The 27,155-nt window shown below is 48.9% G+C and overlaps 14 protein-coding genes across 14 annotated transcripts; 9 read left to right on the top strand and 5 right to left on the bottom strand.

Moving 5' to 3' along the window:
* Positions 1-191: 191 nt before the first annotated feature.
* Positions 192-2,808, top strand: N7487_007737 (decapping enzyme complex catalytic subunit DCP2; the record flags this gene model as incomplete). The annotated part of the gene is made up of 2 exons (XM_056875467.1): positions 192-222; positions 296-2,808. 2 exons carry the CDS (start codon positions 192-194, stop codon positions 2,806-2,808), a joined length of 2,544 nt encoding a protein of 847 aa, XP_056727655.1.
* Positions 2,809-3,110: 302 nt separating this feature from the next.
* Positions 3,111-4,436, top strand: N7487_007736 (YgfZ/GcvT domain-containing protein; the record flags this gene model as incomplete). The annotated part of the gene is made up of 1 exon (XM_056875466.1): positions 3,111-4,436. One exon carries the CDS (start codon positions 3,111-3,113, stop codon positions 4,434-4,436), a length of 1,326 nt encoding a protein of 441 aa, XP_056727654.1.
* Positions 4,437-4,647: 211 nt separating this feature from the next.
* N7487_007735 (putative cell cycle control protein (Cwf23)) lies at positions 4,648-5,952 on the bottom strand (the record flags this gene model as incomplete). Its single annotated transcript, XM_056875465.1, has 1 exon — positions 4,648-5,952. The coding sequence occupies one exon, from the start codon at positions 5,950-5,952 to the stop codon at positions 4,648-4,650; it is 1,305 nt and encodes a 434-aa protein (XP_056727653.1).
* Positions 5,953-6,467: 515 nt separating this feature from the next.
* On the top strand, positions 6,468-8,098 carry N7487_007734 (uncharacterized protein; the record flags this gene model as incomplete). The annotated part of the gene is made up of 3 exons (XM_056875464.1): positions 6,468-6,576; positions 6,636-7,001; positions 7,056-8,098. The coding sequence occupies 3 exons, from the start codon at positions 6,468-6,470 to the stop codon at positions 8,096-8,098; spliced, it is 1,518 nt and encodes a 505-aa protein (XP_056727652.1).
* A 142-nt stretch (positions 8,099-8,240) lies between these two features.
* N7487_007733 (amidohydrolase family protein) lies at positions 8,241-9,454 on the bottom strand (the record flags this gene model as incomplete). The annotated part of the gene is made up of 2 exons (XM_056875463.1): positions 8,241-8,401; positions 8,464-9,454. 2 exons carry the CDS (start codon positions 9,452-9,454, stop codon positions 8,241-8,243), a joined length of 1,152 nt encoding a protein of 383 aa, XP_056727651.1.
* A 434-nt stretch (positions 9,455-9,888) lies between these two features.
* N7487_007732 (uncharacterized protein) lies at positions 9,889-10,203 on the bottom strand (the record flags this gene model as incomplete). The annotated part of the gene is made up of 1 exon (XM_056875462.1): positions 9,889-10,203. The coding sequence occupies one exon, from the start codon at positions 10,201-10,203 to the stop codon at positions 9,889-9,891; it is 315 nt and encodes a 104-aa protein (XP_056727650.1).
* Positions 10,204-11,300: 1,097 nt separating this feature from the next.
* On the top strand, positions 11,301-12,977 carry N7487_007731 (uncharacterized protein; the record flags this gene model as incomplete). The annotated part of the gene is made up of 2 exons (XM_056875461.1): positions 11,301-11,439; positions 11,503-12,977. The coding sequence occupies 2 exons, from the start codon at positions 11,301-11,303 to the stop codon at positions 12,975-12,977; spliced, it is 1,614 nt and encodes a 537-aa protein (XP_056727649.1).
* A 439-nt stretch (positions 12,978-13,416) lies between these two features.
* N7487_007730 (fungal specific transcription factor domain-containing protein) lies at positions 13,417-14,652 on the bottom strand (the record flags this gene model as incomplete). Its single annotated transcript, XM_056875460.1, has 3 exons — positions 13,417-14,149; positions 14,211-14,341; positions 14,398-14,652. The coding sequence occupies 3 exons, from the start codon at positions 14,650-14,652 to the stop codon at positions 13,417-13,419; spliced, it is 1,119 nt and encodes a 372-aa protein (XP_056727648.1).
* Positions 14,653-15,739: 1,087 nt separating this feature from the next.
* On the top strand, positions 15,740-16,956 carry N7487_007729 (uncharacterized protein; the record flags this gene model as incomplete). The annotated part of the gene is made up of 2 exons (XM_056875459.1): positions 15,740-16,188; positions 16,227-16,956. The coding sequence occupies 2 exons, from the start codon at positions 15,740-15,742 to the stop codon at positions 16,954-16,956; spliced, it is 1,179 nt and encodes a 392-aa protein (XP_056727647.1).
* A 469-nt stretch (positions 16,957-17,425) lies between these two features.
* On the top strand, positions 17,426-18,534 carry N7487_007728 (isopenicillin N synthase family dioxygenase; the record flags this gene model as incomplete). Its single annotated transcript, XM_056875458.1, has 2 exons — positions 17,426-17,494; positions 17,548-18,534. The coding sequence occupies 2 exons, from the start codon at positions 17,426-17,428 to the stop codon at positions 18,532-18,534; spliced, it is 1,056 nt and encodes a 351-aa protein (XP_056727646.1).
* A 202-nt stretch (positions 18,535-18,736) lies between these two features.
* Positions 18,737-19,716, bottom strand: N7487_007727 (SDR family NAD(P)-dependent oxidoreductase; the record flags this gene model as incomplete). The annotated part of the gene is made up of 2 exons (XM_056875457.1): positions 18,737-19,578; positions 19,644-19,716. 2 exons carry the CDS (start codon positions 19,714-19,716, stop codon positions 18,737-18,739), a joined length of 915 nt encoding a protein of 304 aa, XP_056727645.1.
* Positions 19,717-20,947: 1,231 nt separating this feature from the next.
* Positions 20,948-21,484, top strand: N7487_007726 (uncharacterized protein; the record flags this gene model as incomplete). Its single annotated transcript, XM_056875456.1, is given in 2 exon segments — positions 20,948-21,102; positions 21,121-21,484. Coding segments are annotated over 2 exon segments (519 nt in total), but the record flags the coding sequence as incomplete, so codon positions are not given.
* A 784-nt stretch (positions 21,485-22,268) lies between these two features.
* On the top strand, positions 22,269-24,054 carry N7487_007725 (ferritin-like domain-containing protein; the record flags this gene model as incomplete). Its single annotated transcript, XM_056875455.1, has 2 exons — positions 22,269-22,664; positions 22,729-24,054. The coding sequence occupies 2 exons, from the start codon at positions 22,269-22,271 to the stop codon at positions 24,052-24,054; spliced, it is 1,722 nt and encodes a 573-aa protein (XP_056727643.1).
* Positions 24,055-24,346: 292 nt separating this feature from the next.
* N7487_007724 (uncharacterized protein) lies at positions 24,347-25,270 on the top strand (the record flags this gene model as incomplete). Its single annotated transcript, XM_056875454.1, has 1 exon — positions 24,347-25,270. One exon carries the CDS (start codon positions 24,347-24,349, stop codon positions 25,268-25,270), a length of 924 nt encoding a protein of 307 aa, XP_056727642.1.
* Between the last annotated feature and the right edge of the window lie 1,885 nt (positions 25,271-27,155).

Below are 27,155 nucleotides of genomic sequence, written 5' to 3'. Positions count from 1 at the left end.
CATCCTGCCGAGATTAGTCTCTGCCCCATTCTATTCACCGTATCCACACAGCCCTGGGTTGGTCTACCTTCCCTGGACGCTGCTCCCTCCACTGTCTCGCTTGCTTATTTCGACCGTTTGCGCTGTCGGATTGAGTGAGCCGTTATTTCTCAGCCACCAAGGTTTTGAAATGCCAGAGCCTACCGACCGATATGACCGAAACAAATATGCGGTTAGAAGATTGTGAGTGCCTGGTTGCTGATGGATCGGAATGACGACAGGCTGCTGACCGAGGCTGGTGGGCCGTTGCTAACAGGGCTGGATGATCTTTGTGTCCGTTTCATTATCAACCTTCCGCGCGAGGAGCTTGAGTCGGTTGAACGGATATGCTTCCAAGTCGAAGAAGCACAATGGTTCTACGAAGACTTCATTCGTCCGCTTGACCCTGCGCTACCGTCAATGAACCTGAAGACATTTGCTATGCGCATTTTCCAACATTGCCCACTTATGTCGTCGTGGTCTCATTACCATCATGTGGCTGCCTTCCAAGAATTCCTTGATTACAAGACACGCGTTCCGGTCCGCGGTGCGATCATGTTGAATCAAGATATGGATGAAGTGGTTCTGGTTAAAGGTTGGAAGAAAGGTGCCAACTGGAGTTTTCCTCGTGGTAAAATCAACAAGGGGGAAAAGGATCTTGATTGTGCTATTCGTGAAGTCTACGAAGAGACTGGGTTCGATGTTCGGGCCGCCAACTTGGTTAAAAACGACGACGATGTCAAATACATTGAGATTACGATGAGAGAGCAGCACATGCGACTCTACGTCTTTCGAGGTGTGCTCCGCGATACTTATTTTGAGCCGCGCACTCGAAAGGAAATCAGCAAGATTGAGTGGTACAAGCTTTCAGAGCTGCCAACGTTGAAGAAGAATAAACAGCATGATGAAGGACTCGCAGTCGCGAATGCGAATAAGTTCTACATGGTTGCCCCGTTTCTCAGCCCACTCAAGAAGTGGATAGCGCAGCAGAAGAAGCTTGATGCGAGAGCCCAGCCTGGTACAAATCAGATCTCACAGGCCGAGGGATATGCTTCTATGGATGAAAATGGCCTTACCAATGGTACGCCAGGCATGTCCCTCGCGAAAATGGCTATTCCAAGTGATCTGCCTGAGGTGACCTCAGCGCAAGATGCTTCAGATCACCTCAAGCGCCTTTTGAAGATCGGCGCCGCACCAGTGCAAGGTCATACACCAGGCCCGGAGTCAGTTCGAGGTTCTGCCATTGATCCGTCTAAGGCGAATGATCTCCTTGCCTTGTTGCAGCGTGGACGTCAAGAGGCATTCACTCAGGACTCTCACAGTAATCCAATGGCGTCACTTAATACATCTCAGTCCAACGTCCAATCTGAAGAACAGCGACCTCATTTGGGCCCGAATTTCTTCCCTGGCTTTCCTCAGCAGCAACAGAATATGGGTCCATCTCCTTTCATGCGGCAGAACTCGACACCATTCCACACTATTCCATCCCAACCCCATATCCAGCACTCCCAGAATGGCCCACAGGTTCTTTCTGGCAATGCATTCCCGACTCCTGCGCATAATTGGTATCCAAAACCCCACGCGATACCGCAATTCCCTCAAACCACCATGTCTCAATATCAGCACCATAATCAGCCTCCTATGGCCCCTGATGTTCTGAACCCAAGCAATATGCCTGCGCCGTTTCAACGAACAGGAGACCCTGAGTTCTCTGAATCCGCTCAGTTATCTCAGACTCGGGGCCCAGTTGTCCCGCCTGCGAGCAAATTGCCTCCCCCGAAGCTCACAAGCCATTCCCTGGCACTCTTAGAAGCCTTCAAGGTCAAGACCCCCAAGGGTCCGGGTCCAGCGATGTTGGCGGCTCCCATCCAGGGTTCTCCCCACGTCCGTAAGACGTCTCAGCATCAGGATAGTCTTTTGGGTTTGCTAAAAGGTCCCCAAACTGCCCGTGTTTCCGAACCAGCAGAATTGTTGGGCAATCCTGTTGTACCCTCTGCGACGCCTTCAGAGAAGCAGATTCTTCAGCGTCCTCGCGATCACCACAACCAGCCCCCACACCAGGCTGGTGCTGGTCAAGCATCAGCTACCGTGTCTGGACCGTTGAATACGCCACAATTTGATAAATTTGCCAAACCGCACAAGTCAAACACTGCAGCTTACCGAAAGAACCATGCGAACAGGCGAGAGCACCCCCAGCCGCAGCAGCTATCTTCGCCCATTACCATTCTATCGCGACCTCATTCTGCCAAACGGGAAGTATCCTCGTCGAGACCAGTTGCACGAGCAACCCAGGTTCTGCCTGCGAAGATGCCCGAAGCGCCTGAGCCCATCAAGAACTTCCAACCGCAGATTCTACGTCGATCCGAAAAACCCGGATATGAAGCATTGATGGCGACAGCGCCTCAGGCAGAAGCTATTGAACGCAAATTGAGTTTGCCTGGAGTTGATGCCCAGGGCCTGGCCCCACAGGGCAACTTCGACCGTCGACCGAGTCAAACTGCTGAACAGAAAGCCTCGCTTTTGTCTCTCTTTAGTAAGACACCTGTCTCTCCATCGCCCGTTTCTGCGAGCCCCTTCGACCCCCGAGCTGTCAACCAGCAGCCGGCAGCATACTCAGGCTTTGTCAGCCCGATGTCGTCCCGCAATCGTCCGAGCAGCGGGGATTCTATCTCTCGTCACGGCACGCCCTCTGATGGTGGTGCACACGCCAGCGGTCAGCAGGTCTCCTCACCGAGCAACAAGGCGTTCTTGCTTGGGTTCTTGGAGGGAGTGGCCAAGGGCAATAAGTAGGCCCGTGATCGGCTGATTACGAGGTTGCGAAGATGGCTTTTTAGTGGCGCCTGACCAGGCGGTCGTGCGATACATAGCAATAGTGTAATATTGGAACCAATTATTCTTATGTTTCAAGTGGATTGTACTCGTATAATAGATAGTTACAAAGTGGCATCTGGAATTGCAATAGTAGGTCGCACATGGTTCCTGAGTCTATGATAACTAATCTTTGTTTCTGCCACGTTTCACCGCCCAACGTCATCGGACGCTTTGTAAAGAAATAGATTAACTCACATTGGCTCCGCTACACCAACTCAGCCATGATGCGCCCGACCCCCTCGGTCTGTAGCCGCTGCCTGGTCCGCCGCAGGCTATTCTCTACCACAATACAGCGTACCGAACAGAGCCAAAATGCTCCATTCCCGCCGACCGCAGGGTACAGCCGACTCACGAACCGCGGACTAATCTCCATCACCGGTATCGACAGCACAACCTTTCTCCAGGGCCTAATGACCCAGAACATGCTAGTGGCCAACGACCCGAACCGAAGCATTCGACGCACAGGCGCATATACGGCATTCCTCAATTCGCAAGGCCGAGTCCTGAACGATGCCTTCATCTACCCGCTCCCCGGCGCAGAGGCCCAGGGTGTCGACTCAGGCTGGCTAGTGGAGGTAGACAAGGACCAGGTCCCGGTTCTACTGAAACATCTCAAGAAACACAAGCTGCGTGCGAAGCTCAAGCTCCGGGCCCTAGAAGAAGGCGAGCGCACAATCTGGTCCTCCTGGAAGAACCACGCAGAGCCGCAACGGTGGGCTGCATACAGTCTAGAGTCGGAATCGCCTTCGCCCTTCTCACCTACCTCTGAAATTGCCGGGTGCATTGATACGCGTGCTCCGGGCTTCGGATCCCGCATTATCACTCCCGGCGCGGACGGTCTCCGCACTTACTTCCCGGATGAGGCGCAGGTCGCTGGGCCCGAGGTCCAGCTGGATTCGTATACCGTCCGTCGCTTTCTGCACGGTGTTGCAGAGGGCCAAGCGGAGGTTATTAGTGGATCGGCCTTGCCTTTGCAGTGTAATATGGATATGGCTCGTGGTATCGATTTCCGCAAGGGCTGTTATGTCGGCCAGGAATTGACGATTCGTACCCATCACCGTGGAGTTACGCGAAAGCGTCTTTTGCCCGTTCAGCTTTATGATTTGGGTCAGGATGGACAAAGTGCTCCTGATACCCTCACATATGATCCGTCTTTCCAACTGAGTGTACCCTCTGGTGAAGCGGATATTGTTAAGGCCGGAGTCACTACCCGCCGAAACCGCAGTGCGGGGACGTTCCTCCATGGCATTGGCAATATTGGACTTGCGCTGTGTCGTCTTGAAGTTATGACCGATGTTGCGCTCATGGGTGAGGCTCCTGCTCGTCCTCATGAACACCACTTCAAGCTATCCTGGGCCCCGGAAGTCGAACAGCCTAATGAGGTTGGAGTACGTGCTTTTGTTCCGCCTTGGCTTAGAGATTTCATCTCCGGCGACAAAGAGGAGAAACCCGCTTCCCGTAATCCTGAAGCAGAGGGTGAACGGGCACGGGAGTTTCTGGAGCAATTAGAGGAAGAGGAAGAGGAAGCGGAAGCACGCCGAGACTAGACGTCGAAGTGTCTAATCTAATCACTACTCCTGTATAATATAACACAACACAAAATGATATGATGTAAATAGCTCATGTATCTCTATTCAACTCAACATTGCAAATACAACGTGTTCTAGGGTATCTCTTAAATTCTAAATACAGTGGCAAAATTTGGCTGGACCTTTTCGAAAATGCAGAAATGAAGCTAGCTTCCTTGAAGCGCGAGAATTAAGTGCCTTTCGCTGCCGCTGCCGCTGCTTCTGCTGCGTCTGCGGCCTCGTCTTCTCGTGTCAGTTGTTCTTCGAGGGCTTTGCGCTCCTTCTCACGCTGCGCGTTCTTCAACCGCATCATCATTACTTCCTGTAGACTAGGCGCGGCTGGAGCCTTATTGGATGTATTGAATGACGTTGCACTCGGGGCAGCTGCCGCGGCAGATGCAGAAGCGAATGAACCAAACGAGGGCGCTTTGTCGGATGGGGGTGCTGTTTTCAAGCTCTGGAAGTTGAATGATGGTTTAGGAGGCTTGCTGGAAGTGTCGGTAGAGGGCGCCGGTGGTGCAGGTGCGGGCTCAGCCTGAACAGGCTTGGATGATGTATCAGGGCCTAGGTCAGGTTGGCTGCCGGAGGCCCAAAAGACAGACTCGATGAGGCCCCATTCGCCATCTTGACCAGCATGTTGACGAAGTTTCTTCTCGCTATCGAGAACGGCAGTGTGAGCGCTCACAATAGACGTGAAAACCACCACACCCGTGGCAACAGTCTTCTTCTCCTTCTTCTCCCCGATCCGTTGACGTTTATCCTTGAGCGCAAATGTATTCTCAATCTTCCCGAAAGGCTTGAACAGCACCGCGAGCTGCTCAATATCAAGTTCCAGCCCCCGGCCCTCCCGAACCCAGCGTACTTTCACCGCACGCTCGAGCTCAGGGACCTGCGCGCCTCCACCCTCCTTCGAGCGGTCCACGCGCTGGCTACTCCGGTCTGCCGCCATTCGAGCCTCCTCTTCCTGCTGCTGAATCTTCTTGTTTTCCTCCTCAAGCTCCTTTTTGACCTTATCCTCGGCCTCGCGTCGTCTCCGCCGTCCATCCTCCGCAATCCTGTCAATCTCCCGCTGCAGCTTCTCTTCCGCATCCTCGTCTCCGTCTGCCGCCCACGATCTCTTGACACCCTGTTTAGCACCGGCGCCACCCATTTCGGCCGCACCTGCCCTCTCCCGCGCTTCTAGGTCTTCGCGCATCTTTCGTTTCGCCGCTCCCATCATGTCCCGCTCGCGCTGTTTGCGCTGTCGCGCTTCCCGCGCATTGTCGTACAGCTGTCGCACTGATGTGTCGGAAAGTACATCGTAGGCAATCTGGAGGAAATGGAATTTGTCGATGTCTGCTGCGGTGGGGTTTTTGATCTTGTCTGGGTGATACTTTAGTGCGGTGCGTCGGTATGCGCGGCGGATTTCGGTTTCGGTGGCTGCTGGTTGGATGTCTAGCAAAGCGTAGAAATCTTGGTTTGAGGCGGCATGCGCCTTGAGATCGTCGTTTGGCATCTTTGTGGTTTATGCGACTGGATGTCGCCTGAGGTTTGCGGAGATAAAGTGGAGGTTTGATGTTGCGGTTTTCAACTCTGTGGTTGTTGGATGACTGTGTAGGGTAATACAGAGCACAGTGATGGTCCCGAGGGGGAAATAACCCTAAGTTCGAGCTCTTGAAAGTGAGGTTGTTGAGATTGAAATTTGTATGTTCAAGTTCGGAGCTTGGGCGGTGGGTCTGTTTCGCCTCAGGCCGCCAACTGGTATACTATAGGATCGCAATTACAAAATCATAAGGAAAGCTAGCATTTACTATAATAAATTGACGAAATAAACCATTTTGTACGTAGCTTTATCTGGCTTTCGTCTCACCGTTTTTTTGAACAAAAATCTTTTGATTATTGTGGTAGGATTGAGGGATCGAGGGAGATATATATAACCTGGGCACGTGTACATCCTAGAGTTTCTGCTGTCTATCAATAGATGGCAACCTTTTTATCTCAAGCCATGACCCATTCGAGTCCATTGACAATATGAAAACTACTTCGCTGTCTCAATCTGGCCTCAAACCTCCAACCAAGCCTCAATTAGCCCTAGCATTGGCTGTTGTCAAGGGAAAACCTCCAGGCCAAAGTGTGAAAGGTCAGGCGAACATGCAGTTTCTACAGTCAGACCATTTTATTATTGACTATATATTCTAGAATACATTTTGCAGATTCGAAGGTTTATCAAAAAAACCAAAGATTTAGACCAAGGTGTTACAACGGACAAGTTCTTCGACAGCGTCTCCTTCTGGCAACAAGCGTATGAACGGTGCGAGGCAGGGCAGAGCAAGCTACAAGATCAAGTCCATGAGCTTAACCAGCGTATTGAGGGCCTTCTTGCCAAACTGCATGCCAAAGTTATTGGAAATGAAAATGAGATAGTGCCGGCGAACAAACGAAAGGCACCTGCGGTTGCTAAGAATGCGAATGGTTCGAATATGGCTAGGAAACGCACAAAACTACCGAAAAACATGCAGAAAAGCATCCTATTGATGGATGATAATGATTCAGGAGAAGAAGATGGTAATTAGTTCCCGTTTCACAAGCCAGTCATCATGGTAACTAATGCTATTACAGTCTTATGTCTCAACAGACAGCTGTATACCGTCCAGCAAGCCCTCCAAAGAAGGGCAAACAACAGCTTTGAGACTAATTCCCTGGCCATGGATGCAGTTATCCTCTGCAAATCTGCAGAGCAGAGACTAATCCAAACCATCCAGAACGAGATCAGTATGACGGAGCAGAAACCTTCCCGAACCGAGCAGGCCAATATGCCGGATACAGATGCTGTTATGAACGGCGCGACAGTTGCTTTCCATCTCACGCACAAAGCATTGCACAAAATAGCCGGAGCGGAGAATGGCATGCAGCACCAAGGTCAGGTCATCTACTACCTAGTAGGTCTGTTTGAATCAACCACGACAGCACTCACTCTATATTGTACTGCAATATCCAAGCAAAACCCAGCTATCAAAACCAAATCGAGCAGGCACTCGAAGCCAATTACCGGGACTGATGAACAAAACAAACTTACGAAAGGGAAGAGCTCACCTGCCAAGAATGAGATAGCCTCTCACCTCGCAGATCTGCTCTGCACGATGGCACTCTCCCTCAATCTAACTCGTCCTGAAGACCAAGAAGTAATGGAAGGATTTCTCTTCCTTGTCGTCGATCGTATGGGAAAAATGCTAGCTCTCCACGTTTTCCATGACCTGCGACTGCCAATGGGCATCTGTCCCGGGATGACATTCCCAGATGGATTGGAAGCGATGACCGACGAAGGTATTATGCCAAAGGAGGCACAACTGGAAGCCAGGTATCTCGTTTGGCTGCTGGATAGAATGCTTAATGCTGAATCCTTTCAATCATCTCTCGAGGTATCGACTCCTCGTCAGTTCGTCGCAAATGCAAAAGACCGTCTGCAAAAGACTCTCCTCCGGGCTGTATTTGGACCTGATGATCGTTTATTTCGGGAGGGTCTGCAGCGTCCGCATACTCCGCCTTTTCAGGTACTTGATAGTCAACAGGTGGATCAGCAGAAGTTTTCGGATTGGCTTACACAGGAGCTGTGGAGGCTTGTCGGTTGGGATGTGTTGAGAACTGTGCTTGCTCCAACCTAACGCCCCGAATCATGGAATTTGTGCTTATGGTACTATATTATTTTATATCTGTTCCCCTTTACTACCTATACCCCAGTTGTTATTGATGTGAATTATATCTGCAGACCAGTATAACGATATTTATGCTAGATAGTATATGTGATTATTCGAGTTTCAAAATACGAGCAGCATTGCCACCCAAAACAGCAGCCACAGCCTCTGTTTCACCCTCGAAAGTCGCATCAATAGCCTTGTAATTGGTTGTCACACTGAGCCATTCTTTCTCACCTTCATTCAGAGGCGGGAAGAATGGATGATCGGTACCTGGGAAATATATAAGCTTGATGCAGTGCCAATCATATCAACAATAGAACTAGAAAACGTACCAAACATAAGACGATCAGTACCTCCCCCAGCAGCAACAGCAGCCTTAAGCCCGGCAGTCCCATAAACGACAGCATCAAGGAAGATATTCGTCTTCAAAACCTCCCAAATACTCCTCTGCGGACCAGGAACATCACCACCATTCTCCACAAACTTCCGTTCATGCATAATACAGCTCTCGATACGCCCCGCCAAAAACGGCAAAGTGCCACCGGAATGCGCCAGCAAGATCTGCAGCTGCGGGAATTTGTCAAAGACACGAGACAGTAGCATGCGGGTAACCGCAATAGTCGTCTCAAGCGGGAAACCAAGAGCCAGGGGGAGGACATGACCGTAACGCTTTGTCACCTCAGCACCACCAAACGCCTCATCAGGTAGACCATAATGAGGATGCAAGAAGAGAAGGAACTGCGTTTCCTCCAACGCAGCCCAAACCGGACCGAGCTGTTCATCATCGAGACCATTTCCCAATCCTGAAGTCCCCATAATCACACCACGGATATGAGGCAGGGTCTTAAGTCTCTTAATTTCATTAACGATGATATCCGCACTAGGAGCGCTCAGCGGCAAAGTCGCAAATGCAAATAAAGTCGATCTCCCCTGCAGAGGAAGAGTGTTGTCCGGATTAGAGGATTTATTGTTCTGGGCACAGGTTTCCTCTAGATCGTTGTTGATGCGCTCGGCCCATTGTTGGGCTTCGGCGGGATCGAGGAAGTCCAGCCAGGGATTTGCGAGAGAGATCACGCTGCAGTCGATGCCGTGCTGTTGCATGAAGGTTAGTTTGACGTTGATGTCGGAGTAGGATGTGTCGACGGGACGGCCGCGCTCGTCGATTGGAATTGATGGGTCATCATCTGATGAGAGGATTATCAGGCGCGGCTCTCCGCTCGCTGGGTCGTGAATGTAGGGGACTGTTTTGCGAGCGCGGAGCATCGCCATGTATGATGGAGGGTAGACATGGGTGTGAACATCGACTACTAGGGGACGAGACATGTTTGGAGTTTGCGGATTGGAATAGAATTAATTGCAAGAGAAAAGGAAGAAAGGAACAGTCGAGACAGGGGTTATAGCCAAGTGAGGGGATCAATATGTACTCCGTACGGAGTACATGCAACATAGATAAGACCTGTGAAGCGGGGATGCCCCTCTCCACCCGACAAAGGATTCCCCTAGGCGATGTTACAATTTCTTTATCTCAGATAAGTCTGCTCGTCTTTTGATGTTACGTATTTTTTTGTAAAGGATTGCAATTTGAAGAAGATATACACAGTTTCTCATTAGAAATGCCAAGTCCCTTCAAAGTGTCGGCCGTTATAATCCAAATCTCATTGATTCATTGGTAACATGCATTGAATAGTCGCTGTACATTAATTTCAGCATCCAAACACTCATCAGTATAAGATTACACATACACTCTCGACGACCGATCACAGCTGAGAACCAGCCAAAGTGACAGGCTTCGCGTTGGTGAAGTTGGGGATATCGGCAAACACCCCCGCACTGCCAGGGTCCTTCAGAGCAGCCTGCACGGCTTCCTCGCTCTCCCACTCGAGGGTGGCCATGATCAAAAACTGAGATCGGGAGCCATCGAGCGCAGTGGGGAACTTGGTGACACGCCAGCTGATCAGGCCGTAGCTCTTCCAGGTGCTTTCGACAAGTGGCATGTGAGTTTTGATGTAGTAGGACTCGTCGAACTTAATGTCGGCGTCGTTGGGGTACATAACAATGGCAGTGTAAGTCATTTTGGCGGTTAGGAAATGTATTCAAGGAAAAAGGAAGAGATGATGTATATTGGAAATGAAGTTGAAGGAAGAGAAATAGAAATGCAATGGAATGTTTTGGAGCTGCCCAATCGAGCTTATTAATAGGTTGAGGTGGACCTCCCGAGGTCTGGAAGCTATCTTCGTGTGGGCCAAGGGCTCCCCAACCTTTGCGATTGTGTACATACTCGACTCAACGTACGTTGGGAGTTGGGGTGTTGAGCGGAATATATACCCATGGGCACATGTACCACTCTGTCACCTCATTCCTATATGCGTAGCTTTTACTATGCCTGTGGGTGCCATGAAGTTTCCCACCTGGGCCTCAGGATGTGCTTAGTTCACAAAAATGCATAATTCGCTTAGTCATGTTATCCGATGACCTCGGCAAATTCTCGGCCTGGTCATTTTAATGAGCATATTTATTTGATATGGAAATCGTTGAACAGGCCTCCAAGGTTATATCACTTTAATCTATCGTAATCGAGAATCTATGGACAATCGAGAAACATTGTTTTCAATGGCAACATCCGCGACACTTTGCATTCGACTCGGAGATGACATTACACGTTGAACTTATACATAGATATTAGGATCATTCGTGGACACTTTAGATTTACAAGCAATCTAGATATTAATCTAGGAGTCCTAGCTAGAGGCTGGTGGCTGAGTTGCTTGCAGACGACATAATAGTTTACGTACTCCTGTTTAGGTGTACAACTTGACTTACTAGTTTGGGCCTGCTACCTAATTGATACAATTGCCTTTTTAGGACTAGTGGAATTCCTAATCTGTGTATGTAGTTAATATGTAGTTAATCTACGGGTTAAACTAATCATAGAATAAGGAAATGATGTGAAAGGTCTATCTTGAGATGAGAATACCCCAAGGACACGCTCCCATATTTATTTCTGGCTATTCTGAGACTCCCATCCAACAGTGTTAAATAATCATATTGCCTACCTTACCCTGATTAATACCACAACAATCAAATATATCACTACTATACGGAGTTGAACATCTTTGGGGAACCTCAATCCTCGCACTAGAAGAGCTTGTCGCGTGCCACTACCCCTAACATGATGCTACACCTGGTTTGTTCGCGACGACAGATTGCATCGAAAGCAGATGGCTCTACAGTCGACCTTGGAAACGTACCGATCACACTAGAAGAGCTTGGTATTGATTTGTACCCGGTATCTGGCTCCCAGATAGAAGGTTAGTATACAACGTGCCCTTAAATTTGTGAACTGAGATCAATCCACTCATCATGACAAACAGGCCCATGCGTCGCCCAAGAGAGCGTGATTGTCACATGGGATGGAGAAGATGACCCTAAAGATCCATACAATTGGTCACTTTGGAAGAAATGGCAGGCCACGGGTATTGGTTTGCTGGCGAGCTTTGTCTGCTCGATGAATGGGACCATCCTAACGGTGGCTCATACGGCCATTGGGGAAGAATTTCATGTTTCCGATGCGACCTTCCCCAATTCCTACTGGCTAACCACATCCTGGGCTATCGGAGCAGCGCTGTGTCCGCTTCTTCTGTTTCCTGTGATGGAGGATTTTGGCGTTCGACCCGTCCTTCTCGCCACCTATTTTTGCTTTATTTGTTTTTTGATTCCTGTAGGGCTGGCACCGAACTTTACCACCCTGATTGTGGTTCGATTCTTCAGCGGAGGGTGTGTCCCGCTGATAAGCGACGCTGTTGCTGGTATTACATCAAATGTCTTTCACGGCGATCGAGCCCGGAGTGTCCCAATTTGTCTGTATGTGACCATTTATCTGGCAGCGACAAGCCTGGGCCCGGTTGTTGGCTCTTCCATCCTGCAATTCCTGTCATGGCGCTGGATTGGCTACATCGAACTGATCTGGACCGTTGCCCTATTTCCGATCCTGATCTTCGGTCTGCCAGAGAGCCGCGGACCGGCGATTCTGCGCGTCAGGGCCAAACAATTACGCCGCGAAGGGAAGAACGCGTACACGACCGAGAAGACCGAACGGGTAGCCTTGTCTCAGCGTATCCTGCAGAGCGTTCAACGGCCTCTGTACATGCTATTTACGGAAGGGGTTGTGTTCGTTGCGACGGTGTGGGCTGCCTTCAGCTTGGGAACGATCTATCTTTTTACGCAGTCCGTCGAGCAGGTATACAAGGAGCTCTATGGGTGGGATTCTGTCCAATGCGGGTATATCCAAATTGCGATTGTAGTCGGGGAACTCCTGGGCGGTGGATTTTGCATCTTAACTAATCCCTGGTACTATGCATCTGCTACTCGCAATACCGAGGCACCGGGCACGCCAATCCCGGAGGCTCGGCTACATGCATCGATCGTTGGTGGATTCTTTGGTGTCACGGGCGGCATGTTCGTGTATGGGTGGACATCGTACACTTCTATACACTGGATGGCACCCACCGTTGGTCTGGCGATGGTGGGGTTTGGGACGACAGCGGTCATCGTTGGCAATGCTAACTATCTCATCGACGCGTATAGCAAGTATGCTGCGAGCGCTCTCGGGGCGGTGGGTTTTGTCGAGAACATCTCCATCGCTTTTCTCCCGCTGGCTGCAGCAGCTATGTACACGAATCTTGGATTTCAGTGGGCCAGCTCGCTGCTTGCATTTGTGTCTTTGGCTCTGGTGGTAACTCCTTTTGTGGTCCTCCAATGGGGCAAAGAGATCAGATCCTACAGCCCATTCATGCAAGAGGCTACTATAGAGCGGCGGGGAGACAGTGCCGAAGCTGCAGGTGTATAAGACCCAGACCGTACTCGGGCCGTCGTATTCCATGTCTCCCCTTTGATTGTTACGGACTATATTTCGAAGTCATCGCCAATATGCCCAAAGCTTTAGGGGTTCGTATAGAAAACCCGGGCCGGGACATGGAACATGAATGTTCCCTTTCCCGTGTTTTGATAGTCAGACAAATCTACATTGTTACATTGCATTGAATTATTCATACCTCCCGGTTTTTTCATGCTGAATTACCATAGCGCCACTGTAGGTTTTCAACACTTTCAGATGTGAAAGAGCTAAGGTCAAATATGCACATATCAATCCGGTCCCGATAATGACGGGCAAGTTGTTAGTCGACTGGCAGATAAACAATTCAATCAAGACCTTTAGTAAATGCGTATTGGCTACATATACTAGAGCGATCGCTGAACAACGAGATTTATTTGTGTTTTTATTTGGATCATCCAAAGCAAAGCTGCATTTGTAACGGATAACAAGACGCGGTGTGCTTTCGATCCACGACGTGACCCCACCACACGTTCTCAAAGCCCTTCGCCTCCTGCTCCGCCCATACCTCTTCAAGCAACGGAATGGTGCTCCCAAACATCTGATAACGCGTCCGGTCATTCCACACCGAGCAGAACTGCACGATATTCTGCCGTACCGATCGATCGCGTTGTTCGCAGCCCGCGAAGAAGAGCGGGAGCAACGCCTGCCGAGCGACCATGCTCTCATCACGACACGAGACCACATGGTCCACAATGACCCGGGCCAAACGGACAACGTGCATTGGAATAGGGCTTCCCGGCTTCCACCGGAACACGCGGTAGATATAGAGCAGCAGGCCGTGTCTCCATGCCTCCGAGCAGTGCATACAATCTTGGTCTTGTTGAATATCCTCTTCGCTACCAAAGGCCAGCGCGGCAGGGGAGATGTGATACCAGGACTCGAGCGCTTGCTCGATTTGGGCAATCACTGTGATGTCGAAGGTCACGTACCGCATGGACAATGATTGGCGTTTTTCGGCACTCAGACGCACAACTTGCATGACCAACGCAACCACACTGTGTGGGCACCCGCAGAGATCAAAGAAATTCCAATTCCGATTATCGGTATTCGATAGGATGGCTTCGACATATGCGTATGGGAACACGCAGTCTTCCCGGGACAAGAGACTGGTGATGGCATCCCACCTAAATAGTTTAGCTGGAAGCGCCGGGACGAGTTCGCCTAACAAAGGGTGGAGTTGCATACCATAACAGCAATCCTATTTGAGCGTCTGCCCGAGCGGACGTGGTCCATGCTTCGATTCCCCCGCACGCTTCAATAAGGCCATAGGCTCCCTTTAGATGTGTACTCCAATATCCAAGGGTGGATTGAGTTTCCTAACTTTCATTATCAACTTGGATTAGGTACGAGCAACACGAATGTGCAAACTAACGTCGAAGGAAAATAAGATCATAATCGCATCAAGCATAGAAGAGCCATCTACCACATTGCCGGATGCGTTGAGGCTCTCGCGGAGGAGTTTTAGTGCTGTGTAGCGATGGTCATCGGTTGATGGACTCTTAACATGATGACCCGCTAAAGCCATCACTGCATGGACCAGAAACATAGGTTCCGGGACGATAGTTCTGCGGTATCGAAACGGATTCATCTGTAGGTCGGACGTTAATGGGATTGTGCAGAATTCCATATTGTCTATGACTTGTTAGTGGGTATTGATATAAGCGGCTGGGAGCAGAATAAACGAACATCTCTTAAGGATAGGTCCAAACCGCTGGTAAATACTATTATATAGTACACTCGGTGGCACAGATGTAGTAGTGCTGGGGAGGTCTAAAGCTGCCACGGGACTTGGGTCTATAGTAGTGACTTGACTCGACCATTCATAGAAGTCGTCTCCCTCAGTTAATTGTGGCCGTCTGTCGTCTATCGATGTAGATGAACATGGGGATTGGCCTTGGTCTTCGCTGTTATAGTGGTGCAGTTTCAATTCAGCTGTCCTAGAATCGCTGTCTGGGTCGGGGGAATCAGCAGCCCTGGTCGGCAATGCATCACCCGAGACCCCAAATGGCGTCTCTACGGATGGGTTGGCTTCCTCGGAAATGTTGACTTGAGAATGAGTTTCAGGTTAGCCCACAACCGTAGATTATTACTATTAGTCTTGAGAGACAAGACAAAGAATAGGTCAATACCATCAGGTTCTGAGCCTTTGTGCCTTGTAATTAGTGATTGGTTTAACGCGTGCTCCGGAGGGCGGCTAAATGATGGCTGGTGGAAATTGTAAGGTCTTACAATCTCTCATAGGGTGTTCTGAAATGAACACAAATCGCTGAGGTCCATCTGCGATTCCCAAACGACCCCTATTGGTCCTACGGGCTGTTGACCTTCTTACAGGCCTATTGGAGAGAGAATATCCTGGCTTCCACGATAGCTGCATTTTAAGCGTTCCGTGGATACCGAGTAGGTGATTTACCGATCGGTCGCAATGTTCGCATTGAGCATGGACGCATACGTTGTGAAAAGGGGCATTCTATGAAGGACGGTTGCGAGCAGGGATCAGGTGAAGTCGCTTGTCGTGAGCGGTCAGTACTTAGGTAGGTACCTGGGTTCAGCTTAGTAAGAGTATATAACTTAGGTAGGTAGGGGCATCCATCCATGACAGTCATATGATTTCCTGGTAAAATACCCTGTAAACCTGTAAACACATGTATTCAAGTATTGGCCCCCGCCTAAATGGGGTACCAATCTAGAACATCACTTCCTCAAGCACCTTCACAATGACTCGAATTCTCAGCCCGCGTGCTGGGATATGGGCTCTGATTGTGCTCGTCATTGGAATTTTGTACAAAGCCTATGTGCACAACATCATTTTCCTCACAATTGGCATTGGCCGAGAGATCCAACCTATTGACAATTTCCCATGGACCTGTACTCGCCTCCAGCATCCTCTCTTAGAAGGTTGTGAGGATATGTGGTTAGACGGCCAAGGACGAAAACTGTACGCAGCGTGCAATACTGTAGACTCCAGACAGGGATGGAGTCCCGGTGGCAGTAAATTCAACATCTCCGCGAGATCCCGCACGGATCATATCGCAGTGTTGAATATTGACCAACCTGGCTCGGACGGGCTGTATGGTCTCCACAAGCTCAAAGTCGGTGGTTATCTCGGCGATCTGGATCTCCATGGGTTCGACGTGCGCAGTATTGAAGGCAGACTTCGATTCTGGTTGATCAATCATAGACCCCCAGTTGATCCTACAACAGGGGGTTCCTTGATGCCCGAGCTGTTGGAGCGAATTCCACAGTTGAGATATTTGATTTGGATGGTGCCTCAGAGACACTTGAGTATGTCAAAACCATCGCCAGCGACGCAATCATCTCGCCTAACAACTTGGCCGTTGACAAGGATGGTCTGGGGTTCGTGGTTACCAATGACCGCAACGCCAAGGTTAGCACTATCGCAGAGTTGGATATGTTGATTGGCGGAGGAAGTCTCACCTATTGTCGCTCTGATACAGGGAAGTGCCATGTCGCTGCCAACAAAGGGTTTTACTTTGCCAACGGGATCATCCAAGAGAACGGGCTTTACTATGTGGCTCATTCAGTGACTGGAATCGTGACTGTCCACAAATTAGTTGGCGACCAGCTGATTCAAGTTGATAAAATCTCTACGGGATATCCAATCGATAATCTGTCGCTCGACGCAGATGGGAACCTCCTGGCTGCTGCATTTCCGGACTCCATTGCGTTTGTGAAGTCTATGGAGGACCCATATAGGGTTGTTGCTCCTGCTACCGTTCTCGCTGTCAATGGAATAGCTACTCAGCTAAGAACTCACAGCGGGAAGAATTGGGAGGTCTCGAAGCTTGTGGAGGACAGAAATGCCAAATGGCTTCCTAGTTCGACTGTTGTGGTGCAAGATGTGAAATCGCACCGGTTGTTTCTTGGGGGAGTCTTATCGCCATTCATCACCATATGTGAGCAACATATTTAGTTTGAGTATTTTTTTGCTTGCTGTTTAGAGTGGCATGAGCGGGGTGAGCGCTATTTTTGGCTTTGAGATCACGGCTCGAGGATTGGTCAGGGCATACACCGTGCTGACAATGCAGGGTCATTGTGGAGGGGTGGGGGAAGGTGTGGATTGATCTGCGCTGTCAGTCTAGGCCCAAATATAGCAATCAAACAAAATGTTTGTCTGATAGCAGCTAATTGAACAAATATCAATTCATACAGTCAAATCTAATGTAGATGTCACCTTTCAACGCTTATCTGATGGCTTATCTGCCCACATGCGCTTATCTTTTTGATGTATGCAGCTGACCTATAATCTTCCTTTTCCCCGACTTTCCCCTCTTCTTTAGATCTTCTCTTTGCATTCGGACAGAAACTCACTTCACAGACTTTCGTCCTTGTCTTAGTTTCCTCCTGACGGTTCATACCAATTTCCAGGAGCCGTGCAAGCAATGGCTTCCAACACATCCCCAGACAATGCTGCGTCTGCTGCCGTAGATAAGGATGATTTGATGATACCTGTATGCTTTATCTTCATGTTATTCCAAGCTACGACTAATGGGATCTGTTCTAGCTGATCGACTTTGGCCCATTCTTCACAGGGACCCCATCCGATAAACATGCAGTCGCGCTCTCCATAACAAAAGCCTTCAAAACATCCGGCTTCCTCTACCTAAAAGCACATGGCATTCCCCCATCCGTTGTGTCCAGGGTATTTGCGTCATCCGCCCGTTTCTTCGCCCGCCCCCAAAGCGAGAAGGATTCGTTGGGTTGGACAACCCCGCAGTCGAACCGTGGTTACGTCGCGATTGGGCGGGAGAAATTGACCACCGTCGACGAGACAACTGGAGTCGAGACTCTGCGTGCGTCCGCACCGGACATTAAAGAGACCATGGAACTTGGTCGTGAGGGAGTCGATGGCCTTCCCAATCGCTGGCCCGATCACCTCGACGACGAAGGAAAGCATTTCAAAGAAACCATGCAGTCATTCTTCGAAATGGGAAAGAATCTACATAAGCACATCATGCAGGCTATTGCATTGGGAATGAATTTGCCAGAGCACTTCTTCGACGACTCTGTCAATGCCGGTGACAATAATCTCCGTCTGCTGCACTATCCTGCCGTTAGCAAAGAAGTCTTCAACAGTAACCCTAACCAAGTCCGTGCCGGCGAGCACAGCGACTACGGTTCAATCACTCTGCTTTTCCAGGATCGACACGGTGGGCTGCAAGTGCGCAGCCCCAAAGGAACTTTTGTGGATGCGACTCCAATTGCTGATACCATTGTTGTCAATGCCGGGGATCTGCTTGCTCGATGGTCCAATGACACCATCAAGAGTACCCGTCATCGGGTAATTCAGCCTCCCGTGCCCGAAGGCTCTGAGAACGATGCGTCGGATTATCCTGCTCGGTACAGCATAGCGTATTTCTGTAACCCCAACAGCGATAAACTTATTGAAGCACTCCCGGGAACATTTGGGGACGAAATGCAAGCGGAGAAGAAATACTCGGCGATTACTTCAGGCGATTATCTAGTCCAGCGATTGACAGCAACTTACTAAATAGCCGGACCATGGGTTTATTATATGAGATTGGCCCGATGAAGATCATTTTCGTTTGCTGCGTTTTATTTGCCTTGCACTCATGAGCGATTGAACATCGATATTTGCGAATCAAGCAATCTACATATTTCTATTTTCATTGAAGTTCAATCTGTATAGTCTATGTATACCAAAACTGCACTTAGCCCGACCGAAACACCCCTCAGTAGACAGCAGGCGCAACAGAAATTCGGCCACCATCAGTAACCAAGACATTACCATTGATATAACCACCCGAGTTACTAGCCAGCCAAACGATCAAACCCGCAATATCCTCCTCACTACCACCACGAGTAGCAGGAATCATTTCCTTGGGGAACGAGCCATCCGAAATAGCCCGACCCTGAATACCCGAAGCCTGGAAGATATGATTGGCCATATCTGAGTAGTAAAGACCAGGCGAGAGGCCATTGACCCGAATACCGTAATCAGCAAACGAAGTCGAAAGCGTCTTAATCAGATGTGTTGTAGCAGCCTTGGAGGAGTTATACGCAAAGCTAAACGGCACTTTGCGACTAAATCCAGCAATCGAGCTAGTGATAATAACTTGTGCAGTCGGGGCAGCAAGAACATCCTCCTGCGGCGCAGGACGTCTCTTATTCGCCGCCTCAAGCAGAGGCAAGAATGCCAGCACCGTGTAATACGATCCGGTAACATTGACATTCAGCACGTTGTTAAATTCCTCCATGGGGATATTGAAGAGTTCATCGCGGACTTGTGATAGAGGCGGGAGGGAGCCATCTTTTGCGGGTTGCGGGGGTTTCATGAGCGGACCCATTACGCCGCTGTTGGCGATTAGGAGATCAACGTGTGTTGTTTGAGCTCCGACAGCTTTGTAAGCTGCCTCGAGGGATTCCTTTGAGGTGATGTCGCATTGGATTGGGATGACGGTGCCGTTTATGGCCTGCGAGGCGGTTTCTTGGAGTGCATCCTCGCGTCGGCCGAGGATGAAGATCTTAGAGACTCCGTTGGCATCTAGGGCTTTGGTCATGATACGTCCGAGACCTTTGTTTCTATTAGATTTTATGTACATTGTTTGTATCTTTGGGATGTGATGATTTCGTTCTTACCACTTCCGCCTCCGGTGATCACGACCACCCGGTCTTTGACTGAGAATAGATTCGATGCTTGGAGGTGGGCCATGGCTGTTAATTTGGTAATGTAAGGGACTTAGATAGAGAGAAAGACAATTGAAAATGGTGTTATCTATATCAATCCTCCTGTGATATCGTCATTCTGGAATTTCCCCGCTTTGGATCGGCGATGTTGCCGAGAATACATTACATCGGACCAACGCCGAATTTCTATTCATTTCCGCGATGTGCCTTTTGAAATGCATGATTTTTGAGCACAGTTATATTGAATATTGAAATTGTTAGTATTAGTGCATACAGAGAAGATCCATACTTTCGCCTTTGAGTAGGGACTCCATGCCTGTGTAGGCTTCCTATTCACAACAAGGAATTGTGATATTTTGATATTCTGATACTCCGTACATAACAGCGGTGACGCAGATCGTCGCTGGGCCCAGGCTACTTCAAATGCTTGCCTCGATGCCCAAGGCCAACTGTCTGCAGGCATATGTGAGTTTTCATAGGTCACTCCCAAAGCCTCTTAGGCGTAGTAGCGCAGTAATGCATGGACGTCGTTAACTTGATATAAGGCTGCTTATGATCTACGCAGATAAACTCCCCCGAAGAAGAAAAATATACACGAAGTGAAGATATATGCCCCACTATTTCCTTGGGTCTATATTAGCCTACTTGCTTATGTACACCTACAATATGCCTAGATAGGTCGTTAATATAATTCATTTCCCAGTTTTCATATCACCACCAGTCTGGTTGTTCGAGGCTTCTAATCGATTACACGGACCTATGCGAGCCGTCTAGCCTGCATGGTACAATGACTGCAGTATCTGCCCAATGCGGTTCTCTACATGATTTATTGAATATTGCACAATGCACCCAGTAACTAGACGATAGTCCCCCCATGCCTACCTGTGTGATAGTGCTAAGCATAGAACATGTACATAAAGCCCTATTTAAATGCGGAGACTCGTTGCGGGAACACTTGCCGATCCACTTTGCGTCGGATATAGCTTGTGAGGGGTCAGATTCCTGTAAAGTCAAGGTGCTAGGCTCTTCGTGCTTCTCGACACGGGATTAATTGTTTAATGTGATTTGCTCTTACGCTCGGTTAAAGAATCCACCCTTTTCAGCTTAACCTTTCGGTAATGCTCACATATAACATAGACCTTAACAAGCTGCATAAGCGCTGCCACACAACGAGAGAACCAGAACGAGCGGTGAAGAAACAAAGTTGAAGCTGTGGTGGAACATCCCTTTATGGCTGGATACACACGAATATAGCGGTAAATGAGGCACCCGCGGCTTGGCTACACGGCAAATCCTTCATCTTTGCTTCTTCTAAACAGACACGTAAATGTCACACAAAAGAAGCAAATCCTCCCCAACTTCTTTCCCCACTTCCTCCTTCTCACAGCTCTCAAGATTCCCTAAAAGTGCAGTAAGTGCCTATTTCTAGAAGGATTGCCGACTTGCCCACTAACCATCCAGTCATGCCTCAATGGATCGGATCCCTAACTAGTCAGAATGGTAATTCTCTGGCTGGTGTATTCATGATTAATGGTGAGCCATGGGTATTCGAAAAGAATGCTCGAGGCCAACCGGCGGCTCCATTTCAACAGGCCCCTGCAGTCGTGAATATCCCTTGGAAAGAGCTCGACAGTATCCGCCAGTCACTGCAAAGTTGTGAGCCTTTCACCGCGACTATTATGGGCTCTACTATGGAGATTGTTTGGTCTAATGGTGTGAGAATCACTGCCAATGTGCCCCATTGTGACACTTATGGTTACTTTTCGGGAGAGGGTGGCTGGCGGACGCAGTGAAGTCGGGTGCTTATAGGGTTAGGTTGATGAACTATTCGGGCATTTTGCACTCTGATATTGCGTTTTCGGGACTATCTATATGGGAAAGATCCCCTCTCCTTAGATTCCGTCGGCTGAGCAATTCTGTTTCTACAAAACTCGACCATTTCATTCTTATATATTTAATATGCTGATAATTTACCTGAGTTTCCTATAGCATTTCCCCTTGTTCCTTGAAAAGCCATCCGGCAGCGTCCGGCCGGATTCGATTTCCACCCCCGCAGATATCTCCAATTGTACTTTAGTCTGTTCAGGTCCATGGAATGTTAGCAGGGGAAGCTTACTCCGACGTCATCTGTTGCCGAAGCATCCCGGGTTGTTCTCTTAGAGTGAATTGCAGTGTCTTGCAACTATTCAATCAGCCAAGTGTACAGACAACACAGACAACGCCCCCTCCGAGACGAATAAATTGCCATTAAAATTACACCAAAGAACCTTAACATTACCATGTGGCAATTTCACCACTCGGAATTCATCCCCGTTCAAAGCTGCCCACATTTTAGCCCTGAATATGGTGTCTTCACCATTATGCGGTTTTCTTACATCAAAAACAAAGACCCCAGACTTTGAATTGTCTTGGCCGGTGATAATTTATGTGCTGATATTGACTGAACACTATATATACTCTACACAAGGTCCGTACCTATCCGGCGGCTTTTGCATACTACAACTAACTCAATGATTTGATGATCAGTGATAAGAAGCACTTCCCCTGTCTTGAATTGAGTTCCAACCTTCAGCAAAGATGACATGGAAGAGTGCCATTCTATTGAGCCTATTGAGCTCACTGCCTTTCGTGACTGCTTCTCCAAGCAAACACCAACAAGATCCAAAAACAATCCTTGACTCGCCACTGCCGTCTGCAAATATATCGGCTTCAGCGCCGCCACTTCGAACTTACAACAGTTCCAGGCTGTATACACCTTTCACTGGAACTCCAACAACCACAGGTGCCCTGACAGCCTCTTCAATCGGAACGGGCATCTCTCGTGGAGGTGTTGCACCCGCAGCGACAACATATTCTGCTGATGGAAATCTTCATCATTCCGAGCCTGCTCCATATGTCCCAGCAGGTGGTGTCGGGACCAACGGAAGCACGCCTGTCTACAATACGAAGAGCGATTTTGACTACGAGTCTTTGGTATGTATTCGCACTAAATCTAAATAGCTGTCTTGTGGGCCAGAAGCTAACCTACAATCTACAGGCCCTTGCTTTATACCAAGAATGGATTGAGCTCGATCTATTCCAAGACGGACTCCGTCGGTTCAACGATTCAGCCTTCCGAGCCGCCGGATTGACCGCTTCAGACCGCGAGTTGATCGCATTCATGGCGCAGCAAGAGATAGGCCATGCCACTATGCTCAGCAACATTCTCGGAGCCCGTGCCCCACAGCAATGCAACTATATCTATCCCTACACGAATGTTAAGGAGTTTGTCGACTTCTGTCAGAAACTCACTCGCTGGGGCGAATCTAGCGTATATGGGTTTCTCGCCCACCTTGACTCGCGCGAGGCAGCCACTCTTTTGACCCAGTCTATCACCACGGAAGCAAGGCAGCAATTGATCTTCCGCCAGTTTGAGGGTCTCTTCCCGATGGTTGAGTGGTTTGAAGTTGGCATACCTCAGTCCTGGGCTTGGACACTGCTGGCACCTTTTATCAGCTCTTGTCCTGAAAATCAGACTCGCTTGATTTGGCAGAATTTTCCGACGTTGATGGTGGTCAATCAGGCTGATCCGTGGACTTCGGGCACTGCTCGCAACTCTTCGTCGGGTAATAACAGAACAAATGGGCCAAATTCCTCCGGATACGATTCTACTGGGTATGATCCTACTGCGTACATCTCTAATGGGAATAATTCCACTGGCCACACTTCCACTGGGTTCAATTCTACTGGGTACAATTTTACCACAAGTGCCGATCAAATTTCAAGGCTCAACATGACTTCCGGGTTCAATCAGAGTGCAGGATTCATCTTCAGTGAGACCACTGGAATCAACAACACTGTCGGACCAGGCGTCAGCATCCCCAAGTCACCCAAAGGCTCTGGAAGATTCAACTCGTCTACTTCAGCTAATATCTGCGGTGCCTCTTTTAGCAAGAAGAGGCCAATACCTCTCACGGCTGCGGGTCGTCTGGTATTGTTGCAGTGGGATCTTCCTGGGAAGAACGTTGGCCCCAACAACAGCTACATCACCACAACGGAGACCAAAGCTGGCAGTGCACAGTATGTCCTTTGGGTGTCGCAACTGAACATTACCTACACCCCTCTGCAGGTTGTCAGCGGCAGCAATGGGACCACCACCAACACCACCAATACCACTAATGGCACCAACAGTACCAACATTACCACTAATACCATTCGAGGATATACTACCCAGCCCGACTTGGAAACGTACCAAGGTAACCCGGCTTTCAATGGTACTATTTTTATTGCTATCACAGACAACGCTCCATATGTTAGCCCGTTCAATTTGAGCTTGATTAACCCGCATGTGGTTGCCGGTCCAGCTTTGTATCAGGCAGGTTGAATGGTCTGTGTATTTACTGGGTGTGTGTCAAAGAGTGCAGAGAATTAGCAGGAATCACTTTATAAAAGTTTGTTTTCATATTACTACATTACTACCCCAGGCCTGAGAAATAAAAATATAGATCAAATAAATGAAAGACCTAGAGCCGGGAGCCAACTGGCGATCACCTTAACCCCGGTAATGATGGAGCTTATCGCCGAGCCCTCAACCTCATTTCTCCACGTCAGTGTTTGTTAACTCTTTTTTTTTGCCCGCCACTCATCCTCTCTCCACACCAACACACCTGAACGAGATGGAGACCCCAAGGAATCGCAAACAGCGCCGTGCGGCAGCTGGATCTTCTACTAAAAAAGACGAACCCGAAATCGCCCTGGCCCATCCCCAACGCGATGATCCCACCAAAAACAGAGCAACCGTCGAGCGCACACTATATGACATCATCGCAGAGCGACAAAGCGGACTGCATCAAAAGAAGGGGGCAATTCCAGCTTCAGTTGAAGCACAGGGCATACCGTCACAGTCAGGGGGAACGCGATTCGTGACAGTCGACGCGTCCGGGGAATTGGTCGACACCGACGGCGACATCAGCAGCCATCTCTCAAATCCCTCGCAAAAGAATACCAAGAATAAGAATGGTCAAAAGAGTACAAAGGACACAACTCTCAAGCAATCCGACTCTGAATCCGAAACCGACAAACCCCTCCCGCCATTCCTCGACACAATCCTCCTTTCCCTGCCTCTCACAACCCTCCACCTCACCCTAGGCTACCTCGCAGCCCACCAATACGCCGAATCAATTGACCTGCCAAAACTCTTTAAAGAATCTGTGACAACTGCGTTCCCTCTCCTTACTTTCTTCATCCACCTAGCACACGGTCATATCATCTCCTTCAAAAAGCGCAATTCAAAGGCGGAGCCTGATCATCTTTATTTGTTACCATTGACAAGGGACAAATTGACTTTTTCATTCCTGCGAAGGCTGGTTTTCCCGCCTACGCTGAAGACTCTGGTCTTTCTCCCTCTTTCTGCGTTGTTGGGCGCCCATCTTATCGCTATCACGAATGGAGAGCCGTATTATGCGGTTATGAAGAAGGCGCCTGCTGTTGGGACTGTTTGGATTTGGTGTATTCTGGAGTTGTCATTCGGGGCGGCCGTGCTTGGGGCGTTGGGACCTTTGATTTGGGGGGTTTGGTGGATGGGTTATGGTATCATTTGAGACTGGGGATGGAGAGGATGTATGCTTTTATCATTAAGAATGATTGTGGGGATAGTAGTTGCATTGGGGAGGAATTTCGGTCGCTTGGTGAGGATTGTAAACGGAATCTCAAGATAGGTTTATCAATCCATCCTAATTTGTAGAATAACAAAACATATATTGAGACATAGACATAATCAACTTTGAAACATAAACGACACCCAACACAGGCATCCCGAAACAACCGTGACAAAGACATCGCACAATGGCAACGAAATAAACAACACCCTTGTCCAAAATATAAATTGATATCAAATAAGTAGCCAATTCACCAACCCACCCGAAGAGCAGTAAAATCCTCTACAAATCTTCCCACCAAATCCAAATATTCGAACGCCACCATGATTCCCTTCTTTACAACTCACCTGTCAATGCGACCCTTGGACACGAAATCGTCGACACTATTTTCGGTATACGAAGACTCGACTTAATTGTCATTATCCCTGCACAACCTCGTCGCGCTGGCAATCCTCTAGCCTTGGCGTTCATCTTCGTCAAATCTTTTCTCACCGACTGTGACAGCCATGACATTCAGTGGGGCCTCTTCGTAAAGGCACATCCAGGCCAACGACAAACTTTGGTCCAGATATATATCGACACGTATCCAAGCGGTTAGGTCTAGGAAAAGCAGGGGTATCCCCAGGAAGGACATCAAGACTTCGTATTTCCTCTTCATGTGCTCCACTCGGATCCTGGTGAGAGAAATTGGAAGTTCTATACTCCGTAGATACATCAATAGAACTACAAATAATCCCCGAGGACTAATGGACGAGTTTACAGGGGTATCTTTGACATGAGCGTGGGTTCGACGTGTTCTAGATGCATGGATAGGACGAATTCAGTCAATTTTAATCCGTGGCTGGAATTTGATTTTTCTCAGTACTTTGGGCAATTTGGGTACTTTGGGTACTTTAGGTACTTTGTTCTCGACATCCATGTTGAGAGTGTGAATTTGACATGTCGTAGATATTAGGGCCGAGCTTCTCCAGCGCACAGGTCAAGCTCAACAAATGCAAATGCACCTGCACCTACACCTGACTAGAAAAAAAAATATTGTAATTCCTCGGCAGAGGAAACTGACCTCGTGATTCGGAAGATATTTACATGTGTTGAACTTGACATTTCCGCATTTCTATTCCCGATGATATGTTCCTCTGAGTCACATGTATGAGTTTCCCAGAGGGATGGGAATCCTCAGAATCCTTGTCTTCGCCTCATGCAAGGTGCGATATGATATTTCTCCTTATACCCAAAGGAGGGCAAGACATAACCCCCGAGAAAAGCAAGGACAGCAATCCAAACCCGTAGACTTGGTAAAAAAACAATAACAACAACATGACGTGCAAGAAAGACCTGACGTGCCAAAACCCCATCGGGCCGATGTAACATTCCGAACCTTGTCAACGCGGATGAAACCCGACAATAGCGGCCCGCGGGAACACTTCTCCGTCCGCTCCGGAAATAGCAAGAGTGCGAAGCCACAGCACCAAAAACACCGGAAATAGTAAGAGCCAGGCCAGCTGGAACAGGACCCGCTGAACGGAGTACTCCGTACCTTGAATATTGAAAAATAGTGTAGTTACCTATACAGTGAACTCTAAACAAAAAAAAAAACCTAACCAAGACAGTTAATGCAACCTAATCGGGGGCCATCAATAATTAACCTATTTAGCTCCGTCGATCCCCGCCCGGTACCAAGGGTGCACCCCTTGCAGGGAACCTTGGAAACGGAACGTCCAGAGTGTTCCAAGGTCCCAATTCCAAGGTTCCAATGTTGCAAGGTTTTTACCCGACATGCATATATTGGCGCGGATGCACTTCATCGTGGGATTTTCCCATCGGTCTC

Source organism: Penicillium crustosum (assembly GCF_028827405.1).
Source record: "Penicillium crustosum strain IBT 35664 chromosome Unknown utg000003l_segment0_segment0, whole genome shotgun sequence".
Taxonomy (NCBI): Eukaryota; Fungi; Ascomycota; class Eurotiomycetes; order Eurotiales; family Aspergillaceae; genus Penicillium; species Penicillium crustosum.
Note: the sequence above shows the minus strand (reverse complement) of the source record. Positions and strands in the feature narration are given on the sequence as shown.